Here is a 25,049-nt window from a genome sequence, read left to right on the forward strand (position 1 = left end):
TATGCATATCTCTATATATAAGACACGAGCTTTACTACTACACGGCTTCGCCCGAGACTTGGATTATTGTCTTGGATTAATACAGGGCCTACGCGGAGGGGGGGGGGGAGCGGGTGACGTCACCGCTCACTTGCCGTGCAAAATATATCCATTGTTGCGCTCCCACCTCAAAACACAAAAGTCTATTTTTATACTTTTTGCATTGTGTACAGTCTGGAAGCTACCCACGTGCCAAATTTCAAGTTTGTTGCATGTCGGGAAGTATTCTAAACATTTCGAACAGACACACATTCACAACTTTGCCTTTTATATACATAGATTATAGGTTCACGTGAATCCTCGCCTACTTAAACAGTTTTTTCTTCTTGCTGTGGTTGTCCCACCTGATGACGGTTGCTTGTGTTACGATCGAAACGTCGTCATCTGTTATTTTTCTACCTACGTGACTCTATGGGGCAGTGTTGTCAATGGGCGGTGCTTATCAGTTCTACGGATTGTGAATCATGCTCGCCCTCACGTGTTCTCCTATCCGCGCTACGTTTTCTAAAAGCGCCCTGCTAAGGCCTCACGTGATCGCAGCTGCGCGCAGTCGCCTGCCCGTGTTAGAGGCACGAAACGTCGGATTTCCTCCACCACCACCACACGAGGACACAGAAAAGAGCTCAAGACCCCCCCCAGACATCTACGCAGCGTTGCGCTGGTGAGGGCCGCGTTGCGCTGGTGAGTGCCGCGTCGAGGCCTAGTCCCGGGGAGTGATGCCGCTCTCGGCTAGATTGCCCAGCCGGCCGAGGTGGCACCCTGGCCGGCTACGGAGCCGCTGTCACTCGATGAACCCTATTGGAGACCTGTCAGATGGTCTAGGTATGTAGCAGGGAGCAAGCTTCTAAATATGTATTAAGGCTGCTTATAGGCTTTTGTAACGAATCGTAGCTGCATTTTTTAAACTTGCATTGTTTGCAATGAATGCACACGCAAAAATGCGTGTGCATTGCTCAAATACTTCACTTGAGCACGTGTTCAAACTCACTTTTTCCTATTTAGGAGCTTACAAACTGCCGCCTATAAAGTCACGTAGGTAAAAAATAAAATAAAAATAAATGAAAACGACTAAATTAAATCACGACGTTTCGGAGGCAACACAAGCTTCCTTCATCAGGCGTAAAAAAAGCACAGTTATTTTTGCTGTGCCTTTTTTTCTTAGACCGAGTAACCTGCTTGAACAAGTAACACATCCATAAACTCTGCCAGTACTGTATCTCGTTTTATTCACAGTCCGTGTTTACAAGGACGACAAAAATGCACGTAATTATCAGTACGTCGACCTTGCGGTGACGCTTTGCCAGGAGCCCTTTCATATCAACTTTATATTTGTTTCCATCAACAATTGTTTCACACAGCACTTGCACAGACGTGCAGCCGTGTTGGTTTCTATCCTGGAGGGTGTTCTCACTCCGGGGGGGGGGGGGGGGGAGCTGTTTAAGTGATGGGAGAAACCTGAGCTGTGGCTGTTACAGCGTTGCCCTGTTTCCTGGGGTATCAATGTTGATTTTTATTTATCTGGTTTAAAAAAATCGGCACGAGCATTGGTGCCAAAATAAGACTGTGTTTCCTCAACTTTAGTATTCTGCAGTGGCGAAATGCAGCCTCAGTGAAATGAGCAGGTAAACATGATGAACGCAGGAGCACGTGTCCATCAATTAGGAGCACGTGTCCATCAATTAGGAGCACGTGTCCATCAATTAGGAGCACGTGTCAATCAAGTAGGAGCGTGCATCCAAGTGTCCCTTGCAAAGGAGATCTTTAACCTGACATGGTTGTCACCTGGTGTACTGTTGGTCGTGGGTTTGATACCGACTGCCACTACCTGCTGTATATTTGGAGTTTACGTGTCTCACTCCCCGTGGTCACGTGGAATTTACTCCGGGTCCTCCTGTGTTTCCGTCCACATTCAGAAACACCACGCGTTTACAGTATTTGTCTATACTGCTATAAATGTCCACTTGATATCAGCCACCAGTTGTGGCCAGATCTCTGGGCTTCGCGTGGCAAGATCATGCATGGGTTAGTTTTATTAGTATATATTTGTAAAGTGGTTTGTTTACTCTTCCTGTACTCTGCCCCTCACATCGTGTTTGTTGTTGTGATGTTCTGACCCAGTGCCCCAGCTGGACATATATGAAAAATAGCTTCATAGCTCTTTGGATTCCTACTCCTGCGGTCTTAATAAATATCATTCCTCCTGCTCCACCTCCTCCAGCTCCCTCCCTCCCTTCACCCCTCCTGCTACCTCCCTCCCCCTACTGCTCCCTCCCTTCTACCCCCTCCTCCTAGCCAAGTGAAGGAAGCCCCCGGTCCGACCATCTGCTCCCCCGATGGACGCCTTCAACACCGCACGCTTTGTGGCGCTGCTATTGGCTGTGCTGGGCGACCGTCACCACCCACTCGCCCTGCCCCTTGACCGTGAGTAGCAAACTCTGCCCCGCCACCCCATTTGAGACGATGCCCCCCTCTCTCAACTTTACACCCACCAATCGTCCACTAAAGACCATCGGCTAAACTCGACTCGTTAGACTTCACCGGGTAATGCCCACCGAGCTACGTGGCTCCTTTCTTTCAGAAGCGACCCCGGCGGTCGCAAATGATAGCCGCAACGAAGCGGCACGACGTTCATAGCGGCGGCCCGAACACTCTGAACGCCTGACGCCGACTCTTCGCGCGGAGGGAAAAACTGGTGCCCATAAATGTACGAAGCCAACTGCGTCTTACGGGATTTTGGGTCCTCGTGTGCCGCTCAACGTCCAGCGTCGCTGGATGCTGCTGGCGTTGAGGGGTGCCGTGCAAAATCTTCTTCTTCCGCGCAGCCGATGCGGATGCAGAGCGACAACTGCGATGGCCGTGACATCTCCTCCGTGCTTCTCGATCGGGGCAAACTTCTACCGGAGAGTTTCACATTTTTTCATTTGTGCACCGGGTCTCCTCCGCGTCTGTTTGCTGCAAGCTATGCTTCTATTAACCCGTCGATCTCTTGCAGTTACTCACCCTCCGTCCATCAGGCGGCATTCGCCATTGAATTACATCGTGGAACCGCAGGACAACATTGTGATGGAGTGTGAGGCCCAAGGCAACCCAATGCCCAAGTACGCTCCCTCCCTCACTCCCTCCCTCCCTCCCTACCTCCCTCCCTCCCTCTTTTTTTCACGTTTTATTTACGCTTCAACATTGACAAGCTGCGTTGACCATCAAACACAATTCAACTCGCACATTCCCATTATGACGATGAAACTGTCAGCGAATCGGCATACAAAACCATCCACGGCAAAATAACAGTACATTATTATTATTTGTATCGGTGGCAGTTGGTGGGACAACACCGCTGTTGTCGCTGTTATTTCACAGAGCACGTTGACGCACGCAATGGGAAAACTAACAAACGTGATCAAACGTTCGCTCCCGCTCCGACCCGAACTGAGCGTGCCCGAACTGAGCATGCCGCAACGTTAGCCCTCCCTGTTTGACTTGTTAAGCAAACTTTATTACCTCGGCCGCAAACAATGCGCTGGGGCGATTTCAATGTTGGGTCGTGCGTGAATCACCAGACAAAGACAAACAACAGGTCACGCGCTCAACATCACTCCCTCCCCCACTCCCTCACTCCCTCCCCCTCCTCCCTCTCTCTTTTTTGTGTGGCATCACAGCATCAGTGAAACATATGCAACACCTCTGCCATTTCTTTTAATTATGAGCATCTTCAAAAACAGTTTTGTTAAACACATTGAAGCGTACACAAGTTGAAAAAAAGCCTTCTACATCACCATCATCATCAAAACCAGTTGTTTTAACCGAACGTTACTTCACGTACGTTTTTTTTAATCTATTTACGCAGGCTTTCAGGCTACGGGTTAGAAATAAAATAAAAAATCTAAGTTTAACATTTTTCACAGGGTAAAGGTGAAATTTTTGCCAACCAAACTTTTACATTTCTGCACTTGCTGCCCTCGCTGCAAACGTTGTTACAACAAGGCTTGAACAAAGGCCGGTGTCCTAAAACAACAACCAACTAACCGCTTTCCCCACCGACAATTTGGTACTGAATTCCTCCTTCCCTCTCAACTGCACAGCACAGCGGTGTAAGAAACTGGCGAAAGACAATTTACAAGGTTGGCCGTTTAAAATAAAAATTAAATTAAAATTAAACTCCCCTCCCTCCCTCCCTCCCTCTCCCTCCCTCCCTCTCTCTCTCCCTCCCTCCCTCACTCCCTCCCTGCCTCCTTCCCTCCCTCACTCCCTCACTCCCTCCCTCACTCCCTCTCTCTTTTTTTTACGATCAAAGGAAACAAGAAGATGCTCGGTGTAGTCGGCACTTTTCTCCGTTCATCATTTCGTTTTTTTTATGCTTTGCTTTATGTAAACCCCCCCCCTCCCTTTTAAATGAAAGACCCAACAAAATTTTTTCTTGTTTTCTGCTCTCCTTTCCCCTTCCCTCTCTCTCTACCCCCCTCTCTGCCCCCCCCCCCTCTCTCTACCCCCCTCTCTGCCTCTCCTCTCTCTCTAACCCCCTCTCCGCCCCTTCTCTCTCTCTCTCTGCCTGCTCTCTTCCTACTCCATTTGGCTTTCTCTCGCTCTCTCTTTTTTTTCTTTATAACTACGACAAGTGCTGCACCTGCACGCAGCCCTTCCCACAGTCAAACGGCCTCCGACGGGCAGCTTAGATCTGCATGCAGAGCTCTCCGTCATCTGCCACCGAGCACACGGCCTCCTCCAGTGCCCACTGCTCCTTGAAGGCCGGCACGGCGTGGGTCAGCCGCGCATGGCGGAACTCCAGCCACACCCTGGCTCCGACCAGAGCGCGGAAGATGCCCAGGCTGCTGGCTGGACGTTGCCCCTCCAGGGCCACCTTCCTCGCCCTGTATATGGCGAGCTTGGCGTAGCCGAAGAGCACGTTGACCAGCCCCTGAAGATGTTGGGGTCCGTCGCCCTTCGGGTATCCAAAGATGAGGACCGTCGGGGAGAAGTGGAGGCTGAACCTTAGAAGGATGTTTCTCAGGACCTTGAACAGCGAGTCCAGGCTCTTGCACTCCACGTATTGGTATGCCACCGTCTCCACTTTACCGCAGAACCGACACTCCGGGGACGTGTCGGTGAAGCGTGCCAGGGAGACGTTGGTGGTGACGGTGCCATGGGCGATGCTGCAGCTGAGGTCGTCGATGCGGTTGTACGTCGGCCTGCAGTAGAGTTGCCTCCAGCGAGGCCTCTCCGGAGAGACGCAGGGCAGGGCTTTCCTCCAGGCATGGTCCTTGTGGCTCCTTAGGGTGTCCTGTTGGTGGAACCGGACCATGTAGGAGTAGAGCACCTTCCTCTTTACATTTGCGAAGGCCACCTCCAGTAGGTCTTCTAGCCGGCACAGGTTGTGATCCGCCTTGGTTTGTCGGTATTGGCGATGCAGTGGCACGACTGAGAGCTCCGGTGGAGGGGGATCGAGAGGGGCCTCGTCATCCCCAACGCCGATGGGGGGCGTTCTCCCCACTGCCGCTGAGAAGGCCCCCTTGTCTTCGGCCAGGATCCGGGCAGCCACCCGGAGCGACTGCAGCCCTGTCTTTGCGGCCATGTCTGCTGGTCCGAGCCACCGGCCCCGTGTTTCAGGCTCCACCAGATCCCCCATCCTGGTGAGCCGCACGTTGGCGAGGCGCCTCTCCGTGCCAGGGGTGGTGATGGTGGATGGCAGCTTTGTCTGTGGGTTCCTGAGGATCGGTTCGAAGACCAGATCTTCGGCCGATCGCGGTTGGTTCAGCCTCCTGACGGCGAGGGAGCTCCATGTCTGCAGGACGCTTCTGTAGAAGGGTGGCAGCTGTCCCAGTGGGAGGCCCTGCAGGTCCATGTAGAATAGTTGCTTGGAGCACTGCAGACCCCCCAGCCGCGACCCGGTGTCCTCCACCCCACCAGAAGAAGTCGAGGACTCGCTTCTGAAGTGCGTTGACGAGGCTCATGGGGGGGGTGCAGGGAGAAAAGTCGGTGCCACAGCATGGACGTCACCAGCTGGTTCACCACCAACGTCTTTGTCCTGAAGGTGAGGAACTTGTACAGGCGACCCCAGGTGCCCAGCCGCTCCTTCACCTTCTCCTCCAGCTCGACCCAGTTCCTCTGCGGTGGTTCCTCCTCTGGTCCGAGGAACATTCCCAGGTGGTGCAGCGATGTTGTGCTCCAATTGATGGCTTTTGCCTTCTCGGGACACTCGGTCATGTCCCACGCTCCAACCAGCAGGCCGCTGCAATTTGGCCAGTTCATTTTTGATGAGGAGGCTTTCGAAAATACCTCCTGGCACTCATGCAGCAGGGCGACATCAGCCAGGGAGCGCAGGATGAGGAGGACGTCGTCGGCGTATGCCGTCAGGACCAACTTGACGCTTGGTTCCCTCAGCACCAGGCCGCTGAGTCTCCGCCTTATGAGACTCAGGAAAGGCTCTAATGCCAGGGCATAAAGTTGGCCCGACAATGGGCATCCCTGTCTCACTCCTCGCTCGAATTTGACCGGGGCAGTGAGGGCGCCGTTGATCTTGATCATGCACTCCGCCTTGGTGTAAAGTAGGCGGATCGTTTGGACAAAGGCATCCCCAAAACCCAAGGTCTTGAGGGTTCCCAGCAGGTACTTGTGGTCCATTCTGTCAAAAGCCTTTTCCTGGTCAAGAGCCAGAAACGCGATTGGGATGCCCAACCTCTGGGACACCGCGATGAGGTCCCTGACCAGGAAGATGCCGTCGTGGATGGTTCGTCCGGGGATGGTGTAGGACTGGTCCCCGTTTACGACTTGTGCAATCACCCCTTTCAGTCGCAGGGAGAGAGCCTTCGTCAATATTTTGTAGTCTGTGTTCAGGAGGGACACCGGACGCCAGTTTTGTAGGTGCCTCACATCTCCGTTTTTGGGAAGCAGAGTGAGCACCGCCCTCCTCCAAGACTGAGGCATCACCCCGGTGACTGAGGCTTCCACCAGCACCTCTCTGTAGTCCTCCCGCAGGGATGACCAAAAAGCGGCGTAAAACTCCCCTGTTAGGCCGTCTAACCCTGGGGATTTATTCGGGGCCAGTCCTCTTACGGCTGCGTCAAGGTCAGTCCTGGTGAGCTTTTGCTCTAGCAGCTCTCTCCCGTCTTCCCCCAGGGTGGGTAGACCACTCCATGCCTCCGCCTGGGCCGATTCCGATGTTTCTTCAGGGGAGAACAGGTTGCCGTAGAAGTCTCTGATGATGGTCGACTTCTGCTGGAGTTCGTGCACCAGGACACCGTCACCATCAAAGAGGCACTCCATGGATTTGCATCGCCCATTCTGCCTCCCGAGGGAGTAGAAAAGCGGGGATCCCGTGTCGAGGTCCGTGATGAGCTTCACCCGGGATCGCACAAACGCTCCCCTCGTCTGCTCCTCCTGTAGCCCTTTGAGACGCTCCCTATTCTCGTATTCTTGGAGAAGAGCAGGGTCGCTGTCCTCGGCGAGGCGACCCTCCAAATTGAGGACTCGGGCTTCCATGTCAGTGATATCCACGTTCTTCAGTCTGGTGCTCCCCCAGGTGTATTGTTGGCACAACAGCCTGATGTGCACTTTGCCCATATCCCACCACTGGGCCAGAGAGTCGAACTGCCTTTTGGTTTTTCGCCACTCTTCCCAGAAGTCCTCGAACATTTCTAAGAAGGTGCCATCCTCCAGCAGTGAGTTGTTAAAATGCCAGCGGGACGCGCCCTCACGGGCCCTCTCCAGCCTGACACGGAGCACGATGAGGTTGTGGTCCGTGAAGGGTGCCGCCCTGATGCCAGACGTTATGGCGCACGTCACAAAGTTCTTAGAGATGTAAAATCTGTCGAGCCTGGACTGCGTCACTGAGCCATCGCGCCTCGTCCTCGTGTACGTGAACTGGCGTTGGCCCGGGTGATGTATGTCCCACACATCCACCAAGGCGGCGTCCTCCAGGAGTCCCTGCATTTCCCTCTTAGGCCCTACTCCCCCCGGCTGCCCCCCCGAACGATCCAGGGCGCCAAGTGTGCAGTTGTGGTCGCCACCCACAATCACGCACTCGTCGTCAGGAATCCCGGCCAGGTGCCTCCTCAGGAGGTGCAGAAACGGGATCTTCTCCTTGTTGGTCACCGGCGCGTACACGTTCAGTAGGTGGGTGGTGACCCACAATCACGCACTCGTCGTCCGGAATCCCGGCCAGGTGCCTCCTCAGGAGGTGCAGAAACGGGATCTTCTCCTTGTTGGTCACCGGCGCGTACACGTTCAGTAGGTGGGTGGTGACATCGCCCACCCTGACCGTTACCGCTAGCAGCTTTCCCTTCACCACTTCGGTGTGGGTGATAAGCTCGGGATGAAACCCTTTAGCAAACAGGGTCGCGACTCCACAGGAGGTGTTGTCAAGGTGGCTGTAGAAGGAGTCCCCTCCCCACTCCTTCCTACAGTCATCCTCGTCCTCGACCGTGAGATGCATCTCCTGAATGAAGAAGACAGAGGCAGCGTGTTTCCTCGCAAGAGACATTGCGGGAAACCTCCGCACTGCCTCCCTGACCCGTTCACGTTCAGGGAGCCGATGTACATAGGCATTGCTTGTTCCTTTCCCCCGTGGCCTCCCACCTTGTAATTTGTTTGCGGAAAAATGTCAGCTTTGCCCTCTCCTTGCCCCGGGACTCGAGTCTCTGCTTGGCAAGGAGTCTCTCTGCTTGAGTCACAGAGGCCTTTATTGCCTTGCTGTCCTTCCATCGAGCCAAGGCAATGTCTGCTCTGTCCTTCCTCATGTTGGTCTCGTCGAGGAATTTCCAGAGATCTTCCGAGTAGATCAGGGGAGTCTGAGGGTCAAGGAGTGTAGACCCCTGGCTGCTCTCGCTCCCCATGCTGAAGCAGTCGTCCCGATCTGAATCGATTTCCTCGGCGTCCGGCTCCGCTGGAAGAGCTGCAGCGGCTGAGCTGGCGCATGGCCCAGCGGCGTCCTCTCCCCCGGTGTCAGGGATGGCCTGGGATGGCTCCTGCTCAGGCTCTTCGCGTGGATGGCCCGGTGTCTCTTCCGCTGGTTTTGGATCAGCAGTGGTACGGGGACCTTCCTCCTCATTCCCATCTATTTCGTCCTTGCCCTTGGTGAGTGTCTCTCCGCCAACTTCTTCCTCTTGGTCAAGGGCTTCCTGTATAGCTGGTGGGGAGTGAGTCTCTATGACAACAGTAGGTGGGTCGATTTCCGTGGTGATGTTGCCTTCATCGTCGACGGTCTCCTGCTGTAGAAACCCTTCCCCAGACGCACGCTGCTTCTTCCTCTTGGCGGGTTTCTTCCTCGCCGCTCGCGCATCACTCGGCGTGGCGTCCGGGAAGGCAAAAACCGCGTCTTCGGCGTCTGGCAGCTGTTCTGCTTCCTTCCCTGGTGTGGGGGGTTTCACCACTTCTTCCTGTTCGAGGTCTGGGAGGGGTTCCTCCTCTGAATTTGACACTTGAGATCCGGGTCCTTCTGTATTCTTCCTCTTGCAATTTGTTGCTTGAGGCGGCGAAGTTGAGGCCACGACTTGAGGTGTAGGAGGCTGCGTGGCTGGCGGGTCTGGTGTGGGCTGTTGGGGGGCTTGTTGCAATAGGGGCTCTTGCTGCTTTGCCCCTATTACTCTGCCTCCCTCCTCCCCGCTCTTTTCTCCGACCCTCGCCGTCGTCGGTTTAGGGCAATCCCTTCGGAAGTGCCCCTCTTCTTTGCAGAGATTGCATCTGATGGAATCTTTGGCATAAAACAGTCTATGGGCAATGCCTGCGTTGACAATGACAAACGAGCCCTCTTCCTGCTGTCCGGGAGTCAGCAGGACGCGCACCTGCCTCTTGAAAGATAAAATGTGATTGAGAGCAGGGTTTCTGCACCCCAGTGCCAGGGCACGTACTGGCACCACGATGGTGCCCAGCTTGGACACGTGCTCCAACACGGCCTTGTCAGGGATGTAGGTCGGCACGTTCGAAACGACTATTCGCGCCGCCACCGAAGCAATGGGTTCCAGCTGGACGTGGAGTCCCCCCACGGCCATCCCCTTCTCGACGGCTGTATCGGCCACCTTCTTCGTCGTCAGGAAGAAGACGGCTTTCCCGCTGACCTTCGAGGCGTGGGTGATGGTGGCCGGCGGGACAATGGCGGCCAGGGCCTCGACGTACGCCTCGATCGTGACGGAGCTCGAGGCGTGGTCACCAATTGGGGGGGTTGGCCTTGGAGCAGAGGCCCTAGTGGGGGGCCTCGTGACTCCAGGCAGATTGGTAGCTGCGACCTTTGCGTAGGTGGCCATTTTGTTCCTGCTGCCTTCAATTTCTACCTGACTGTGGTGCTGCGCTTCTGTACAGAGCTCCCCTTGAGAGAATGTAAACTGAGGATGAATAAAGAATCCTCGTTTAAGAAAATAATGAAAGGAAAAAAGAAAGGAAAGAGATATATTTATTTATCCAATAAACTATTTTTATTGAATAAATTATGAAGCAGTAAATGAAAAAATAATTTGATAGTGATATCTAATAATAAATTTGCGTGTTAAATAAATGAATGTATTTTGCAAACAAATCTACTTTTTAGAAAAATGTGTTTATTAAATGCATTCACTCATCGTTAAATAAATATAACTTAGAGTCCTTGCACACTCGTGGAGGCAAACCAAAAAAACGCAGTGTGTTAAGGAATCATTAACTAATAGATTGATTTAGCCTCAAAGTAAACAATTGCTTGTGTGTCCTTAAATTTCTGCGCTACAGTGTGGATGCCTCCACGTGGCTCACACAAAATGTAAGTTATAACAAATCTCAAATAGTTTGAGATTCGTAAACCGAGATTAAAAACATAAGCAGAAGAATAAAGGAACAATAAGTAGAGTATAAAAATACCTGTAAAGTATGAAAACGATGCTTTAATTAACTATGGGATTGAGCCCATCGCCTAAGAAACACCAACGTGTTTCAAAAGGCTATGGCCTCACCCTGAACTGTTAAGCTTAAAAAAAGTAAAGAAAAATGAGCAACACAAAAAGTACTACTTGTGTGTGCAAAAGGCAGAATACTTACTCCTGATGAGTAAAAACTTGAAGAAAATAAATTAATTAGAAGAGGGTATGTTAGATTTATAAAGTTACCACGGGGAGCTCAAACGAAGCGCGTCCTCTCTCTCTCCCTCCCTCCCTCTCTCACTCCCTCCCCCCCTCCCTCCCTCACTCCCTCTCTAACTCCCTCCCTCACTCCCTCCCTCCCTCTCTCCCTCCCTCACTCCCTCCGTCCCTCTCTCACTCCCTCACTCCCTCCCTCCCTCCCTCTCCCTCAATCCCTCTCCTCCCTCACTCACTCCCTCCCTCTCCTCCCTCCCTTTTTTTATTTAACGATCAGAAGAAACAGAAAGATGCTCGGTCTTTCGGCACTTTGCTTCGTTCATCATGTCGTCTTTTTTTCGTCTTTTTTTGCTTACGTGCCCCCTTTTAAAAAAAAAAATTAAAGATATAACACGGTTTTCCCATGTAACATAAATCCCATTGTGTGCTACTGTTCGTAAACACCATAAAAAAAAATTCAACCTTAAAAACCCATCACCACCAGATACCCTGCTTTTGTCACATTACACAAAGCACCCTCGGTAGCCCAACACGTCGAGAAAGACGTGACGCCCCCCGTCAACTGAGCGTACCGAAATTCCAGCCAAATTCTGCCAGAAACCAGGGCCTTGAAGATGCGGCAGTGGCTGGGGACGCCGCTCCCGTCAATTGCGCATTTCCTGGCCCTATAGATGGCCAGTTTGGCGTTGTTCATGATGAAGTCCGTCAACCCCTCGATATCCTTGGTACCCTCGTGCCCCCTATATCCAAAAATAAGAATTGTGGGGGAGAAATGAAGATTGAATTTCAGTAGAATATTGCGTAACAGCTTATAGAGTGAGTCTAGGCTTTTGCGGCGTACGTATTGATGCGCCACTGTTTCGAGCTCACCACAGAATCCGCGTTCAGGATTTGCGTCTGTGAAAAGTGCCAGGAATGTGTTCGTGGTCACAGTCCCATGGGCAGTGCTCCAGCTAAGATCACCGTGGCGCTTGTACGATGGATTTGAGTAAAACAGCTCCCAATGAGGCCTCAAGCGATCACCGCAGGGGCATCGTGTCCCTCCAAGCGTAGCCCTTACGTGACATTATTTGTTGATGGTGGAAATCGACCATTTGGTCGTACAGCTTTTTCCGGTCTACACCTGAGAAGCACCCCTCCTGGCTATTCCCCGTGGCGTGCCCCCCGTGCTGCCGTGAGGAAGAGAGGCAAGTGTGCTCCCGTGCTGGGATGACATTCAGCTTTGGTGGCACTGGGCCACCGCCGGCTGACTCGTCGCCAACGCTCGCAGCAGGCGCGCTCCCCACTGCTGCTGTGAGCAAGAGAGTTGAGAGTGCTTCCTTGCTGGGACCACATTCAGTGTTGGTGACACGGGGCCATCTCTAGCTGACTCGTCGCCAGCACTCGCAGCAGGCGCGCTCCCCACTGCTGTTGAGAAGGACCTTCATACCTCATTCACGAGTTTTGCGGCGAGTCTCACCGAGCGCATCTTGGTTATCGCAGTTATCTCGGCAGGGAGAAGCCATTGCCCCCCCCCCCCAGTGCCCGGTTTCACAAAATCGCCCACCCTCATGAGACGTGCGTCCACCACGCGTTTCTCCATGGCAGGGCCCGCAAGAGAGGGTAGTGCCGTGTGGGGGTTCCGTAACAGCGGCTCGTGAGCAAATTCTGATGCCGACTGGGGTGTGTTCAGTCGGACGGTGACAAGGAAACCCCATGTATCTAGGATACTCCTGTAGAAGTGGGGAATCTGCGTGAGTGGAATACCCGTAATGTCCACGAAGAAGAGCTGCTTGCTGCACTGAAGGCCCCCCGAGGTTATTCAGAAAAAAAAAGATGCTGTGGAGCACCACACGGGTGATGGGGCCGAGTAGAGAAACCTCTGTACGGCACGTAGACGAAAAGTAGAGAGCTGGCTCCGTACACACACCAGACCGTGCCCGCCCTCCCGCAGTGGCAAGACCAAGACACCGGCAGCCACACGGTGCTTCCTCTGCGACCAGAAGAAGGCAGCTTTCAGTCTCTGAAGTTTTGCTAAGAGCTATGCGGGTGGAGTGAGGGAAAAGAAGCGGTGCCACAAGGTGGTATCCTCCGTCGATGCTTTATTGGGCGATGCCGCTTGCCCCTCCACTGATGACCCTCCATCGTCCTCATCCCGGTCACCGCGCGTAGTTTGGTCAGTCGGGTCCTGTTTGGGCTCCTCCGTGCTCTTGGCCGTTCGCGTTTCCTGGGAGCCCTCGGCCGCCTCACAGGGCGCGTCGTCGCGGTCTGAAGCGCGACCCTCTTCACTGGTTTCCTCTGTCGCTGCACAGGTTGCGTTTCCCCCCCGCTTCTATTTCAGGCTGCAGATTTTCTTCAGGCGTCCCGCGCTTGAGCTTGGTTCCCGCACGGGGCTTCTTCCCTGTTGCGTGTCCCGCCTCTAGGGGCGTCTGGGACGGTGAAGACCGCCGTCCTTGCCACCGGCAGCTCTCCGCGTCTCCCCCAGGCGTTGGTGCGATGTCCGACTCCAACTCTGGGAGATCTTTAAAGGGACTGACCTCATCCCCGCTTGACTCTGGGGACGACGAAGCCGAATCCTCCTATTAATTTCCTCTTCAGAGGTCCGGCTGTCAATGATGGCTGGGTGGCTGGCTGAGCCTCGGTCTCCATGGCAGTAGCTGGTGTCGGAGCGGGGTCTACCGCCATCTCGGGTGATCTCTGTGGTGAGGGACCCTCTCCTGGGTCACTTGTTGGGTGTGCTTCTTTAGCACCCTTTTCCACCGTTGCCTCGCTGTTGGATTGGGCATTTGCTGTCTTTGGTGCAGTGTTTTTTTATATGCCCCTCTACTTTGCATAGGTTGCATTTTAGCACGTCCCTGCAGTAAAACAGCCTATGGGCCCTTCCTCCATGCATGACGACAAAGGAGCCCTCCCTCAAGCTGCCCATTGGGCACCAGCATGTAGACCTGCCTTCTAAAAGACAAGACATGCCTCAAGGCAGGATTTTTGAGGCCCAGAGGCACACGCTGTAGGTTGGAAGTCAGCGTACCCAACTTAGCCAGGTTATCTTGGATGTCTTTATCGGGAATGTAGGGGGGGGGACGTTGGATGCGATCACGCGTACCGATGGCGACGACAGTGGCTCCAAGGTGAGGTGCCAATTGTCAACCGTCAGCCCCTTCTCCATGGTGGCGTTTGCCACCTTTTCGGACTGCATGAAGAAAACCACCCTTCCGCTCACCTTGGAGGCGTACTTTATCGAGCCCCCGGGCACGACGGCGCCCAGCACTTCCGCGTAAACTTCGAGCGGGACATCGGTGGAAGCCGGGGCGGCGGATCCCAGCCTTCGCGTGGAGGCTCCAGCTGCTGCTGCTGCTGCTGCTGCGGGCGCCTTACAGGCCCCAAGAGGCCGGCCTTGCGTAGGCACGGTAGCTTTCGCATGTGAGATTTTGCACACAAACTGCTAAAGCAAACCTCTCTTATTGTCTAAAGCCAAGAAAATGATTGACAAAAAAAACAAGAAACGAAGGTGACTGTTTATAAAGATGGTCAAACCTGTGTTATGACCACCTTCTCATAATTACTATTGCTGCTGTCCACCCAAAGCTCCCATGGAGAGGGTAAAATTACTTGATGTTGAAAAAAAGCACACCAATAAAAATAAAAAAATGCTGTAAACACGCTCGCAGTACAACACAAGAGGGGTCTAAAGGGGATGTTGGCATTGCACTCACACCGGCCGGCGTGGGTACAGTGCCAACACGTGGTGCGTGTAACACGTGGAGGCACGCGAGACAAAGGAACGAACAGAAAACACGAAAAACGCACAAAATTCTAAAAATTGCTTGAGGAACAAAGGAACTCAAAATCGAATTGACAACAAAGAAAAGCGTGATTATGAAATCGACTATCAAGTAAAAGTGGAGGATTGTGCGGAGAGCGAAGACACCTGTACACTGCAGAGAGCACAGCCGCGCCCTGAACGGTGAAAACAACATAAAGGAACGAGGAAAGAAGGACGAAGGAAGTCCAAATAAATAAACAAAGTGATCACACAGGTGGGGGTAAGCAGACACTGGTGGTGGAAATACATCCCGAAAAAAGGGGAGAAAGAATAAAATAAAGATGTATTTAAACGTCCTCTCCCTCTCCCCCTCCCTCCCTCCCTCCCTCCCTCCCTCCCTCCCTCCCTCCCTCCCTCCCTCTCCCCCTCCCTCCCTCCTCCCTCCCCCCTCCCTCCCTCCCTCCCTCCCCTCCCTCCCTCCCTCCCCTCCCCTCCCTCTCCTCCCTTCCTCCCTCCCTCCCTCTCCTCCCTCCCTCTCCCTCCCTCCCTCCCTCCCTCTCCTCCCTCCCCTCCCTCCCCTCCCTCCCTCCCTCCCTCCCTCTCCTCCCCTCCCTCCCTTCCCTCCCCTCCCATTTGCGCTTCAGGTTCCGGTGGAGCAAAGACGGCCGGCGTTTTGACCCAGGCTGGGACCCCAACGTGAAGCAACACGGGAATGGCTACGGCACTTTCACCGTGGACACGGCGGCGGTGTTGGCCGCATCCGGCGGCCGACACGGTGCTATGGAGGCCTACGAGGGGTCTACCGCTGCTCGGCGGAGAACCGGCATGGAACGGCCCTCACCGCCAACATCGCCGTGCGGCTGGCTCGTGAGTAGGGGGACGAGCGCGCGGTAAACCAGCCGGCCCGGCGTGCGCCGCGGTGCCGGCCTTGCAAAGGTGCCGCTCGCTGACAGCGCTTGCCCCGACGATCTGTTAAGGCTACACGGGCGGGGGCAGGGCGGCGTCTTTGTTTTTGTGCTGCAGGTGCCCCGGCGTGGCCCCTTGAGGACCTGAGCCCCGTATTCGTCGTGGAGGGCTCCCCGGCCGTGCTGCGCTGCAAACCTCCCCACGGCTTTCCCCCTCCCGACATCTTCTGGTTGGACGGCTGTGAGTACCACGGTGGATAGGAAGATGTTGACTACCTCTTCTGGTACGCGGGAGGTCATGGGTTTGATCCCGACCCTGACGACGCCTGCTGCTGCGTATTTGAGAGTTTGAGGTGTCTCTCGTCGCCATCGTGATGGCTAGGAGATGTTGACTACCTTGCCTGGTATGCAGGGCTTCTTCCTCTTTCCCACGGATGCTGGTGTAGATGCAGAGACAACGACTACAATTTCACATTCAGGTTGTCGAGCCAGGCAAGCGAGAAGTGGAGTGCATCATTGCCGTGATGTATCCTTCCAGATTTGTGAATCGGGGGAGGCAGTGCGTCGCTATACGTTGTACAGGGGCTCTTCTGCTGCCATGACTTGCGCAGCGGATGATGCTGCTGATGATGATGATGCTGATGATGATGCTGATGATGATGCTGATGATGATGATGCTGCTGATGATGCTGCTGATGATGCTGATGATGCTGATGATGATGCTGATGATGCTGCTGCTGATGATGCTGATGATGCTGATGATGCTGCTGATGATGATGCTGATGCTGATGTTGCTGCTGATGATGCTGATGATGTTGATGATGATGCTGCTGCTGATGATGCTGATGCTGGTTTAGTGGTGGACTTCTGTGACAATTCAGTTTCATGGCTCGTCGGATTCCTCCTCCTGCAGTCTCAAGATTCTCGTTCCGAACCCTTTCATCCCCCCCCCCTTACCCCCGGCGTGCTGCTGGCGCTGCAGCCATGCAGAGAGTGCGGCTGGATGCTCGAGTGTCCCAGAGCCTGGATGGCGACCTGTACTTTGCCAACGTGCTCCCCGGGGACGTGGACTACTACGTGTGCTGCACCCGCTATCCACGCACTGGAACCATCCAGCAGAAGGGGCCGATTCAGCTGATCGTCAAACCCGGTGAGCGGCGGCGGTGGCGGCGATCGCCGGCAGGGTATGTGTGTGTACGTGCGTGCATCTGTGTGTACGTGCGTGCGTCTGTGTGTACGTGTGTACGTGTGTGCGTGTGTGTGCACGTGTGTGTGTACCTGGTGCGACTTTGTAAATATCACCACTTGGAGAGACAAAGTCGGTTGGGCGTGGTGCTGGCCACCAACCCCCTCGTGTGCCATGCCGGCCTTCATAGGTGCTACTTGCTAACAGCACTTGCCCCAACAGTCTGTTACAGGCTATACGGGGGCATCCTTCCAATCCTGTGGACCCCTTCCAGTGGTCCAGACTGATTATGATGTCATGTAGGGCAGTCTGAGCACAATAGCCACCCTCCCTCAGCATTTCACTTGGGAGATCATCTCTGCCTGGTCATCCCCACTTTGCCTCATGATGTTTTCCAGGCTGAAGGATTTCCCCTCCCCCAAGACCTCACAGAAATGCTCAGCAATTCTGCAAACCTGTTCCTGGGGGTCGAACATCGGATCACTTTTCTTTCCCCTAATGATGGTGATGGGTGTGGTGCTGCAAGTTACTTTTGTGATGGAGTTAAAGAGTGATGTGTGATCGCGGGCCACTGAGGCCAATTCCATCACCTCAATAACCGAAGGAAGGCTGCGGTAAGCCTCCTCATTCTCTGACGTGGGATGCTCTAGACCAGGGGTCTCCAACCCCCGGACTGGTACCGGTACCGGTCCGTGGCCTGTTAGAAACCGGGCCGCACAGCAGCAGGAGGTGAGCGGTGAGTCCGCAAGGAGTAAGCCCACACGCTCTAACCCCCTAGTAGCCACAATGAGTAAGCCCACAAGCTCTAACCCCCTATTAGCCACAATGAGTAAGCCCACAAGCTCTAACCCCTAGTAGCCCCAATGAGTAAGCCCCACAAGCTCTAACCCCTAGTAGCCACAATGAGTAAGCCCACAAGCTCTAACCCCCTAGTAGCTACAATGAGTAAGCCCACAAGCTCTAACCCCCTAGTAGCCACAATGAGTAAGCCCACAAGCTCTAACCCCCTAGTAGCCACAATGAGTAAGCCCACAAGCTCTAACCCCCTAGTAGCCACAATGAGTAAGCCCACAAGCTCTAACCCCCTAGTAGCCACAAGGAGTAAGCCCACAAGCTCTAACCCCCTAGTAGCCACATTGAGTAAGCCCACAAGCTCTAACCCCCTAGTAGCCACAATGAGTAAGCCCACAAGCTCTAACCCCCTAGTAGCCACAATGAGTAAGCCCACAAGCTCTAACCCCTAGTAGCCACAATGAGTAAGCCCACAAGCTCTAACCCCCTAGTAGCCACAAGGAGTTAAGAAACAAACGTCACCGGAGAGCTTCTATGAAAAGGGGGAAAGACCCAATGATGAACCCCCACCCCCCCGGTCCGTGAGTAAATCGTCTACCACGAAACCGGTCCCTAGTGCCAAAAAGGTTGCGGACCGCTGCTCTAGGCAATGAGAGTGGGCCTGTCGCCACAAGTAACCTCGACCACCACTCCTCGCCTCTGGTTGATGGGAAGGCGAGCTCAAAGTAGCCTGGGGCTTACGGCTTCCCACGCCTCACCGCCACGCTCCCACGCCCCCTTCATTCTTTTGCTCAGAAGAAGAGCCACTCCCTGTTGTTTGGCAGTCTCCTGCCCCTAGTAGAGGGCTGTTTACCCCTCATGGTGGCAGGAGCCAGAGCCGGTCCACCGGACCTCCTGAGTACCGCAGAGATCCAGGCGGTATTTGTCCAGCTCTCGGCAGAGTAGTGGCAGCCTCTCATCCGCAGTCAGCGTCGGAACATTCCACGTGACCACCCGCAGTAGCTTTTTATTATTTCTGGAGGATCCCCAAGGGTAAGGATTCAGTCTCCTGGCTCTGCCAAATGGGGTTTGGCCAGGAGATGTCATGGAAGCCTGTCCCCCCGCTAGAATATTTTTTATGGTTTTGTGCTAATAATTGAAGATGGAGGGGTGACCAGCCCCTTGCACCCATTCAGAGCCCCCATTTGGCCGCTGTGGTGGTTACAAACGCCACGAGGGAAATGTTCGATTGAAATTGGTCCTCCCCCCATGGCACTGCTCACCGCAGCGTTACCGTCCGGCACCAACGAGGAGGTAGGGGGTTGTTTCGCTCGACTTGACAAAGATCCCCCCGTATGGCCTTAACAGACTGTTGTTAGCGAGCACCTGTGAAGGCCGACACGGCACACAAGGGGGTGGCCAACACCACGCCCGGCCGCCTTTGTCTCCCCGGTGGCAATGTTTACTACAAAACGCACCGGGCACTCGTTTGAGGCTGATTTGACCTAGGGTAGGCCCAGGATCGATTCAGATAATAAAAATGTTGGCTGTGAGCGAGAATCAAACTCGGGTCAGCGGGGTCGGAGCGCAGCATAGTGCTAACTACTACACTACCTATCCACCCACCCACTCCCCTACGCATGCACACACACACAGCTCATCCGTCGAAGAGACATCTGGTGTTTGTGGAGCCTCGCGGTAAGACAAGCAGCACACTGGTGCTTCAGGGAGACACGCTACTGCTGGGGTGCATCGTTCAAGGGCTGTACGTACACACACAACAACAACCGCCATTCACCACTAAGTAGCGGTGACATCACCACAATGCTTGTGCCAGGCTATGTGCACGTTGAGGCCACGTGAAGTGTCGAACGCCCGCTGGCAGGAGGTCACGGGGCAGACCCAGGTGCCACGGGTCGACTGACTGAGATGACTGAGATGACTGGCCGATGCACCACCTGTGCCGCCTACTGTGCCAACCTGCTGTGCTTTAGCCACACGGCCCCTACGCTCGTTGTTGTGAGCGTCGCTCCTCCGCCCTCCGTTGTTGAGGGTGACTGCCTCCAACTGCCCAGTAGCAGCAGCGTCCTTCACGAGCCTCTTCCACAGAGGCCAATCTTGACACCGCTGGTACCGGTCATCGGCAAGTTCAGTCAGCTCCACGTCCTCCTGTACCACATCACTCCATCTTTTCTCTAGCCCGTGCCGCGCCCATTTAGCCCCCTCAATCCGGCCGAACAAAATCTGTTTAGGCATGTTCTTGGGTCTTTCGGTAAAGTCACGTAGATAGAAAAATAAAAAAATAAATCACGACGTTTCATTCGCAACACAAGCAAATATATATTTCTCCTGCCTCAGCAGTTTGCCTGCTGTATTTTTTCACCTCAAGATGATTGCTTGTGTTGCGATCGAAACGTGATTTTTATTATTATTTTTCTATCTACGTTACTTTACCGACAGACCCAAGAGTATGAATTCCTGCAGTCATGAAAGCTGTTTAGGCATGCGGTATCTGGGCATGCGGGCTACATGACCTGGCCAACGCAGCCGTGCCTGCCAGAGGAGCTCACCGATGGGACTTTGTCCAGATCTTTCAAGGATTTGTGAGCTCACACAATCCAGCCCGGTTAACCAAGGATGAATCGTAGGCAGGCCAGCCTAAATGTTTCTAACCGGCAAAGATGTTCCATTAGGGGGGTCCACGTTTCGCAAGCGTAGAGAAGGGAGGGAATGACTGTGGCCGAGAAGACCTGAAGCTTCGTGCGGAGCGACAGACCAGGTAGCTTCCACACAGCGTTACACAACCAATGAAAAGATAATGCCGCTCGACTGATTCGAAGTGAGACCTCTGCTGCCAAACCGGAGCCGGTCATGAGCACACTGCCCAGGTATGGGAAACTCTTCACTCTTTCCACAACTGCCCCATCACCAATTGGGAGTTGTGGGGGTGGAGTGTCCGATGGGACAACATACCCAGGCAGGTGCTTAGTTTTAGTGGGGCTGATGGTAAGGCCCCACCTCTCAGTGGCAAGCTCCAGGTTCAGCAGCAGCACCTCCAACTCCTCCTGAGTGAGCAGCAATTACCAGATCATCGGCATACATAACGCTGTTGACCGATAGGGAGCAATCCCTTGACCGCACCTGGGCATCGATCAGCCTCCCATTGTATCTATACCAGATGGAAATTCCTCCCGTACAGCCATCCAAGGCTTTACGAATTACGTGGTCGAAATTGATGTTTAATAATGTGGGAGCCAGAGGACATCCCTGTCGCACAACAAGGGTACAGCCATCCAAGGCTTTACGAATTACGTGGTCGAAATTGATGTTTAATAATGTGGGAGCCAGAGGACATCCCTGTCGCACAACAAGGTAAACAGGGATTGACTCCGACTCCCGGCCACGTAGTTTTACCCGGTGCCTGCTCACCATCATGAAGGTCCTTAATAATTGTGAGCAGAGGGTCAGGGACTCCAAATGTATGAAGAACAACCCAGAGCCCAGGCCTACTGATGGTATCATAGTCCTTGACCAGGTCAATAAAGCAGAGATGTAGATCTTGTTGGAATTGCCTACACCTCTGCTGTAGCAGACGGACAGAAAATATGACATCTGTGCAGGACCGCCCTTTCCTGAAACCGCATTGGGGCTCCGCAAGCCTCTCCTCAGCGTGCCTGGTAAGGCGATGTTGAATAATCCTTGCCAGGACCTTTCCCGGCACACTGAGGATTGAGATGCTCCTGTAGTTGTAACAGTCTGTGCGGTCCCCCTTCTTAAGGAGGGGGACCACCAGGGCATCCTTCCAATCCTGCAGAAGCCGTCCAGTAGTCCAGACTGTTATGATGTCATGGAGGGCAGTCTGTGCACAAACGCCACTCTCCCTCAGCATTTCACTTGGGAGATAATCTCTGCCCAGTGCCTTTCCTGGTCTCAGACTCTGGATCGCCTTCAGTACTTCCTCAACAGATGGCACCTCAGCCAGCCACTCACAGGGGGTGACTTCTTCCAATATCTGAGGCACCGCAGGTCTCAGTAGGGTCATCCCCCCTTTGTCCCACAATGTTTTCCAGGCTGAGGGATTTCTCCTCCCCCAGGACCTCAGAAATGCTCAGCAAATCTGCAAAACTGTTCCTGGGGGTCGGAGATTGGATCGCTGTTCTTTCCCCTGATGATGGTAATAGGTGTGGTGCTGCAGGTACATTTTTTGATGGAGTGAAAGAGCAATTTGTGAATGCGGGCCATTAAGGCAGACTCCATCTCCTTAGCAACCCGCAACCACCACCCATCCTTGCAGCGCCTCACGGCTCTTTGAACCTCCGAGCGAAGGCTGCGGTAAGCCTCCTCATTCTCTGACGTGGGATGCTGTAGACGATGAGAGTGGGCCTGTCGCTTTTTCTCAGTCAGCCTGAACATCTGTCAGCCTGGGTCTCTGGGGAGGTCTGGACCGTGTACCCAAAGCAGCCATTGCAGCTGCATGAGTCACAGTCCTAAACCTCGCCCATTTACCCTCGACATCAGGAGGAGTCGGGGACGATGCCAATCCCAGCCGCAAGCGATGATGAAATTCTCGCTTGCAACTTTCATCAGCTAGCTGAGACCAGGCCACTATGGGTTTGAATGGGGTCCTGGGTGTACATCCACCACCGGAGTGGAAGAATGGCAGGCGCATCTTACAGATGACAAGTCGATGGTCAATGGGCAGATCAGCTCCATGGTAGGTCCTGGTGTCAAGGACATGGGCCCTCATCCGCCGTTCTGTCACTATGTAGTCCAGCAGTTGTTCTTGCTTGGACCCGGCATGCATCCATGATGTGTGGATGCGCCGATGCCGGAACGGCGTGTTGGGTTGCACAAAAATCTAGCAGCCTCCTACCGTTGTCATTGAGCCAATCTGGCCCATGCCCTCCAATCACTCCAGACCAGGTGCCAGCATCATGACCAACTCGGGCATTGAAGTCGCCCAACAAGATGACTATCCCGAGGGGCCACTTTAGCTAGCACTTGTGACAGGAGGTTATAGAAGGCATCTGACTCATCGACCTTGCCTGCATCCCTCCACGGATGTTCATCTTCGGTGGGGCATATGTAACCATGACCACCACTCGCCTCTGGTTGATGGGAAGGCGAGCCCAAAGTAGCCTGGGACTTACAGCTTCCCACACCTCATCGCCACGCTCCCACGCCCCCCTCAGTCATTTTTCGGAAGAGCAGCCGCTCCCTGTCTTTTGGCAGTCTCCTGCCCCGAGTAGAGGACTGTCCACCCCTCATGGTGGCAGGAGCCACAGAGATCCAGGCGGTACCATTCCAGCTCCCGACAGAGGAGTGGCAGCCTCTCTTCCGCAGTGAGCGTTCAAACATTCCACGTGGCCACACGTAGTGGTTTTTTGTTGTTTCTGGAGGAGCCCTGAGGGTAAGGATTCAGTCTCCTGACTCCGCCAATTGGGGTTTGGCCAGGAGACGTCAGAAACGCCTGTCCCCCCGGGGCCTGCGACACAAGCTTAATAAGAGTTTTATTTCGTGGTTTCGTGGTAATTAATTGAAGCTGGAGGGGTTACCAGCCCCTCGCAACCGTCCAAAGCCCCCTTTTGCTGCTATGGTGGCTACAAACGCCATGGGGGGAATGGCGAATCTAAGTTGGCCCTACTCCCATGGCACTGCTGACCACAGCGTTGCCGTTCGGCACACGTACACACACGCACGTACACACACGCACGTACACACACGCACGTACACACGTGCACGTACACACACACGTACACACACGTACACGCACGTACACACACGCACGTACACACGTACACACGCACGTACACACACACACGCACGTACACACACACGCACGTACACGCACGTACACACACGCACGTACACTCACGCACGTACACACACACACGCACGTACACACACACGCGACACGACTATTCACTTCACTACTGTACACTACACTGCTATGCACTACACTTCACACTACACTACGTAATATCCCACGCTAGTTTCGCACGCACACCCACGAACGTGTGTGCGCGTGCGTGTGAGTACACGTGCACGCGCATCCACGTGCGTGTGTGCACGTGCGTGTGAGTACACGTGCGCGCACACCCACGTGCATGTGTGCGCGTGCGTGTGAGTACACGTGTGTGTGCGTGTGAGTACACGTGCGTGTGAGTACACGTGCGTGTGTGTGCGTGCGTGTGAGTACACGTGCGCGCATTCCCCCGCTTGCATGCGCTCAGCCCCACACCGCAGCTTCGCTGGACCAAGGTGGACGGGGAGCTCCCAAGCGGCCGCATCACCTTCGGTGCCTTCAACCAGACGCTGGCGATCCGTCACGCGCTGGCGGCCCACGCCGGTGTCTACCGGTGTCACGCCGGCAACGGCGAGGGCAGAGCCCTGCACACCTTCACCGTCACCATGGAAGGTGCCTCGGGGGGCGACGGAGGGAGCGGCGGCACGGCGGTTAGCGAACCCTGCGGGTCCCAAGTCGTGGCAACGATTGTTTTGACCGGTCCCGGGCCTCTCCTAGGTCGACTCGACCTCAAATTAATACCCCCCCCCTCCTTCCCCCCTCCTTCCCCCCTCCTTCCCCCCTCCTTCCCCTCTCCTTCCCCCCTCCTTCCCCCCTCCTTCCACTCTCCTTCCCCCCTCCTTCCCCCCTCCACCACCTCCTCCCCCCTCCTCCTCCTCGTGTTTTCCCGACCGCTGCAGCCAAGCCTTACTGGATCGCTCCCGAGCCAGAGAGCTGCGTCTACGCTCCGTGGGACACCGTGGAGCTCGCCTGCCTCGCCGACGGAATCCCCAAACCGCTCGTCCGCTGGTTCTTCAACGGCGTCCCCATCGACGGTGAGACGCCTCCTCGCCCGCTCGTCCAACCTACGCGCTCGCTCACTACCCACTGACTTTGCTCGTCCACTCTCGTACGCTCGCTCACTCGCTGACAGCCTATCACACGCTCGCTCACTCGCTGACAGCCTATCACACGCTCGCACACTCACAGTCTATTACACACTCACACACTCATAGTCTATTACACACTCACTCACAGCTTATCACACGCTCACTCACTCACAGCCTATTACACACTCACTCATAGTCTATTACACGCTTACTCACTCAGAGTCTATTACACACTCACTCACTCACAGTCTATTACACGCTCACACACTCATAGCCTGAGAATAGGTTTTCCACTTTTTTCTGACAACAAAACAGCTGTGTTAAGATGTTAAAACACCAAACTGAAACCTTTTACGAGTAATAATGTCTGCATTAACCACCACATATACTGGTGGTCAGAATGCAAACAAAAAACATACTCTGATAGTATATGCATTGTCTTTGAAACTGATTGGTCCACACCAGAGGCAGCTGTCAAA

General features: G+C 54.2%; 1 protein-coding gene across 5 annotated transcripts in view; it reads left to right on the plus strand.

The window, feature by feature from the left end:
• Positions 1 to 544: 544 nt before the first annotated feature.
• LOC142917415 (neuronal cell adhesion molecule-like) overlaps positions 545 to 25,049 on the plus strand; it is a 30,042-nt gene continuing 5,537 nt past the window's right edge. The window contains exons 1-9 of one of the 5 annotated variants that reach the window (XM_076062075.1): positions 545 to 720; positions 2,258 to 2,460; positions 3,032 to 3,137; positions 15,459 to 15,681; positions 15,838 to 15,960; positions 16,702 to 16,869; positions 19,333 to 19,441; positions 23,910 to 24,094; positions 24,382 to 24,516. In XM_076062075.1, coding sequence (XP_075918190.1) covers positions 16,704 to 16,869; positions 19,333 to 19,441; positions 23,910 to 24,094; positions 24,382 to 24,516 — 595 coding nt within the window. In that variant the 5' untranslated portion in view covers positions 545 to 720; positions 2,258 to 2,460; positions 3,032 to 3,137; ... (1 more) ...; positions 15,838 to 15,960; positions 16,702 to 16,703. The other 4 variants (XM_076062074.1, XM_076062077.1, XM_076062076.1 and 1 more) reach the window with 4 other exon arrangements.

This window comes from Petromyzon marinus, unplaced genomic scaffold (genome assembly GCF_048934315.1).
Source record: "Petromyzon marinus isolate PM22_M1 ecotype Great Lakes invasive population unplaced genomic scaffold, UKy_Petmar_22M1.pri1.0 PM_G_Scaffold_49, whole genome shotgun sequence".
Taxonomy (NCBI): Eukaryota; Metazoa; Chordata; class Hyperoartia; order Petromyzontiformes; family Petromyzontidae; genus Petromyzon; species Petromyzon marinus.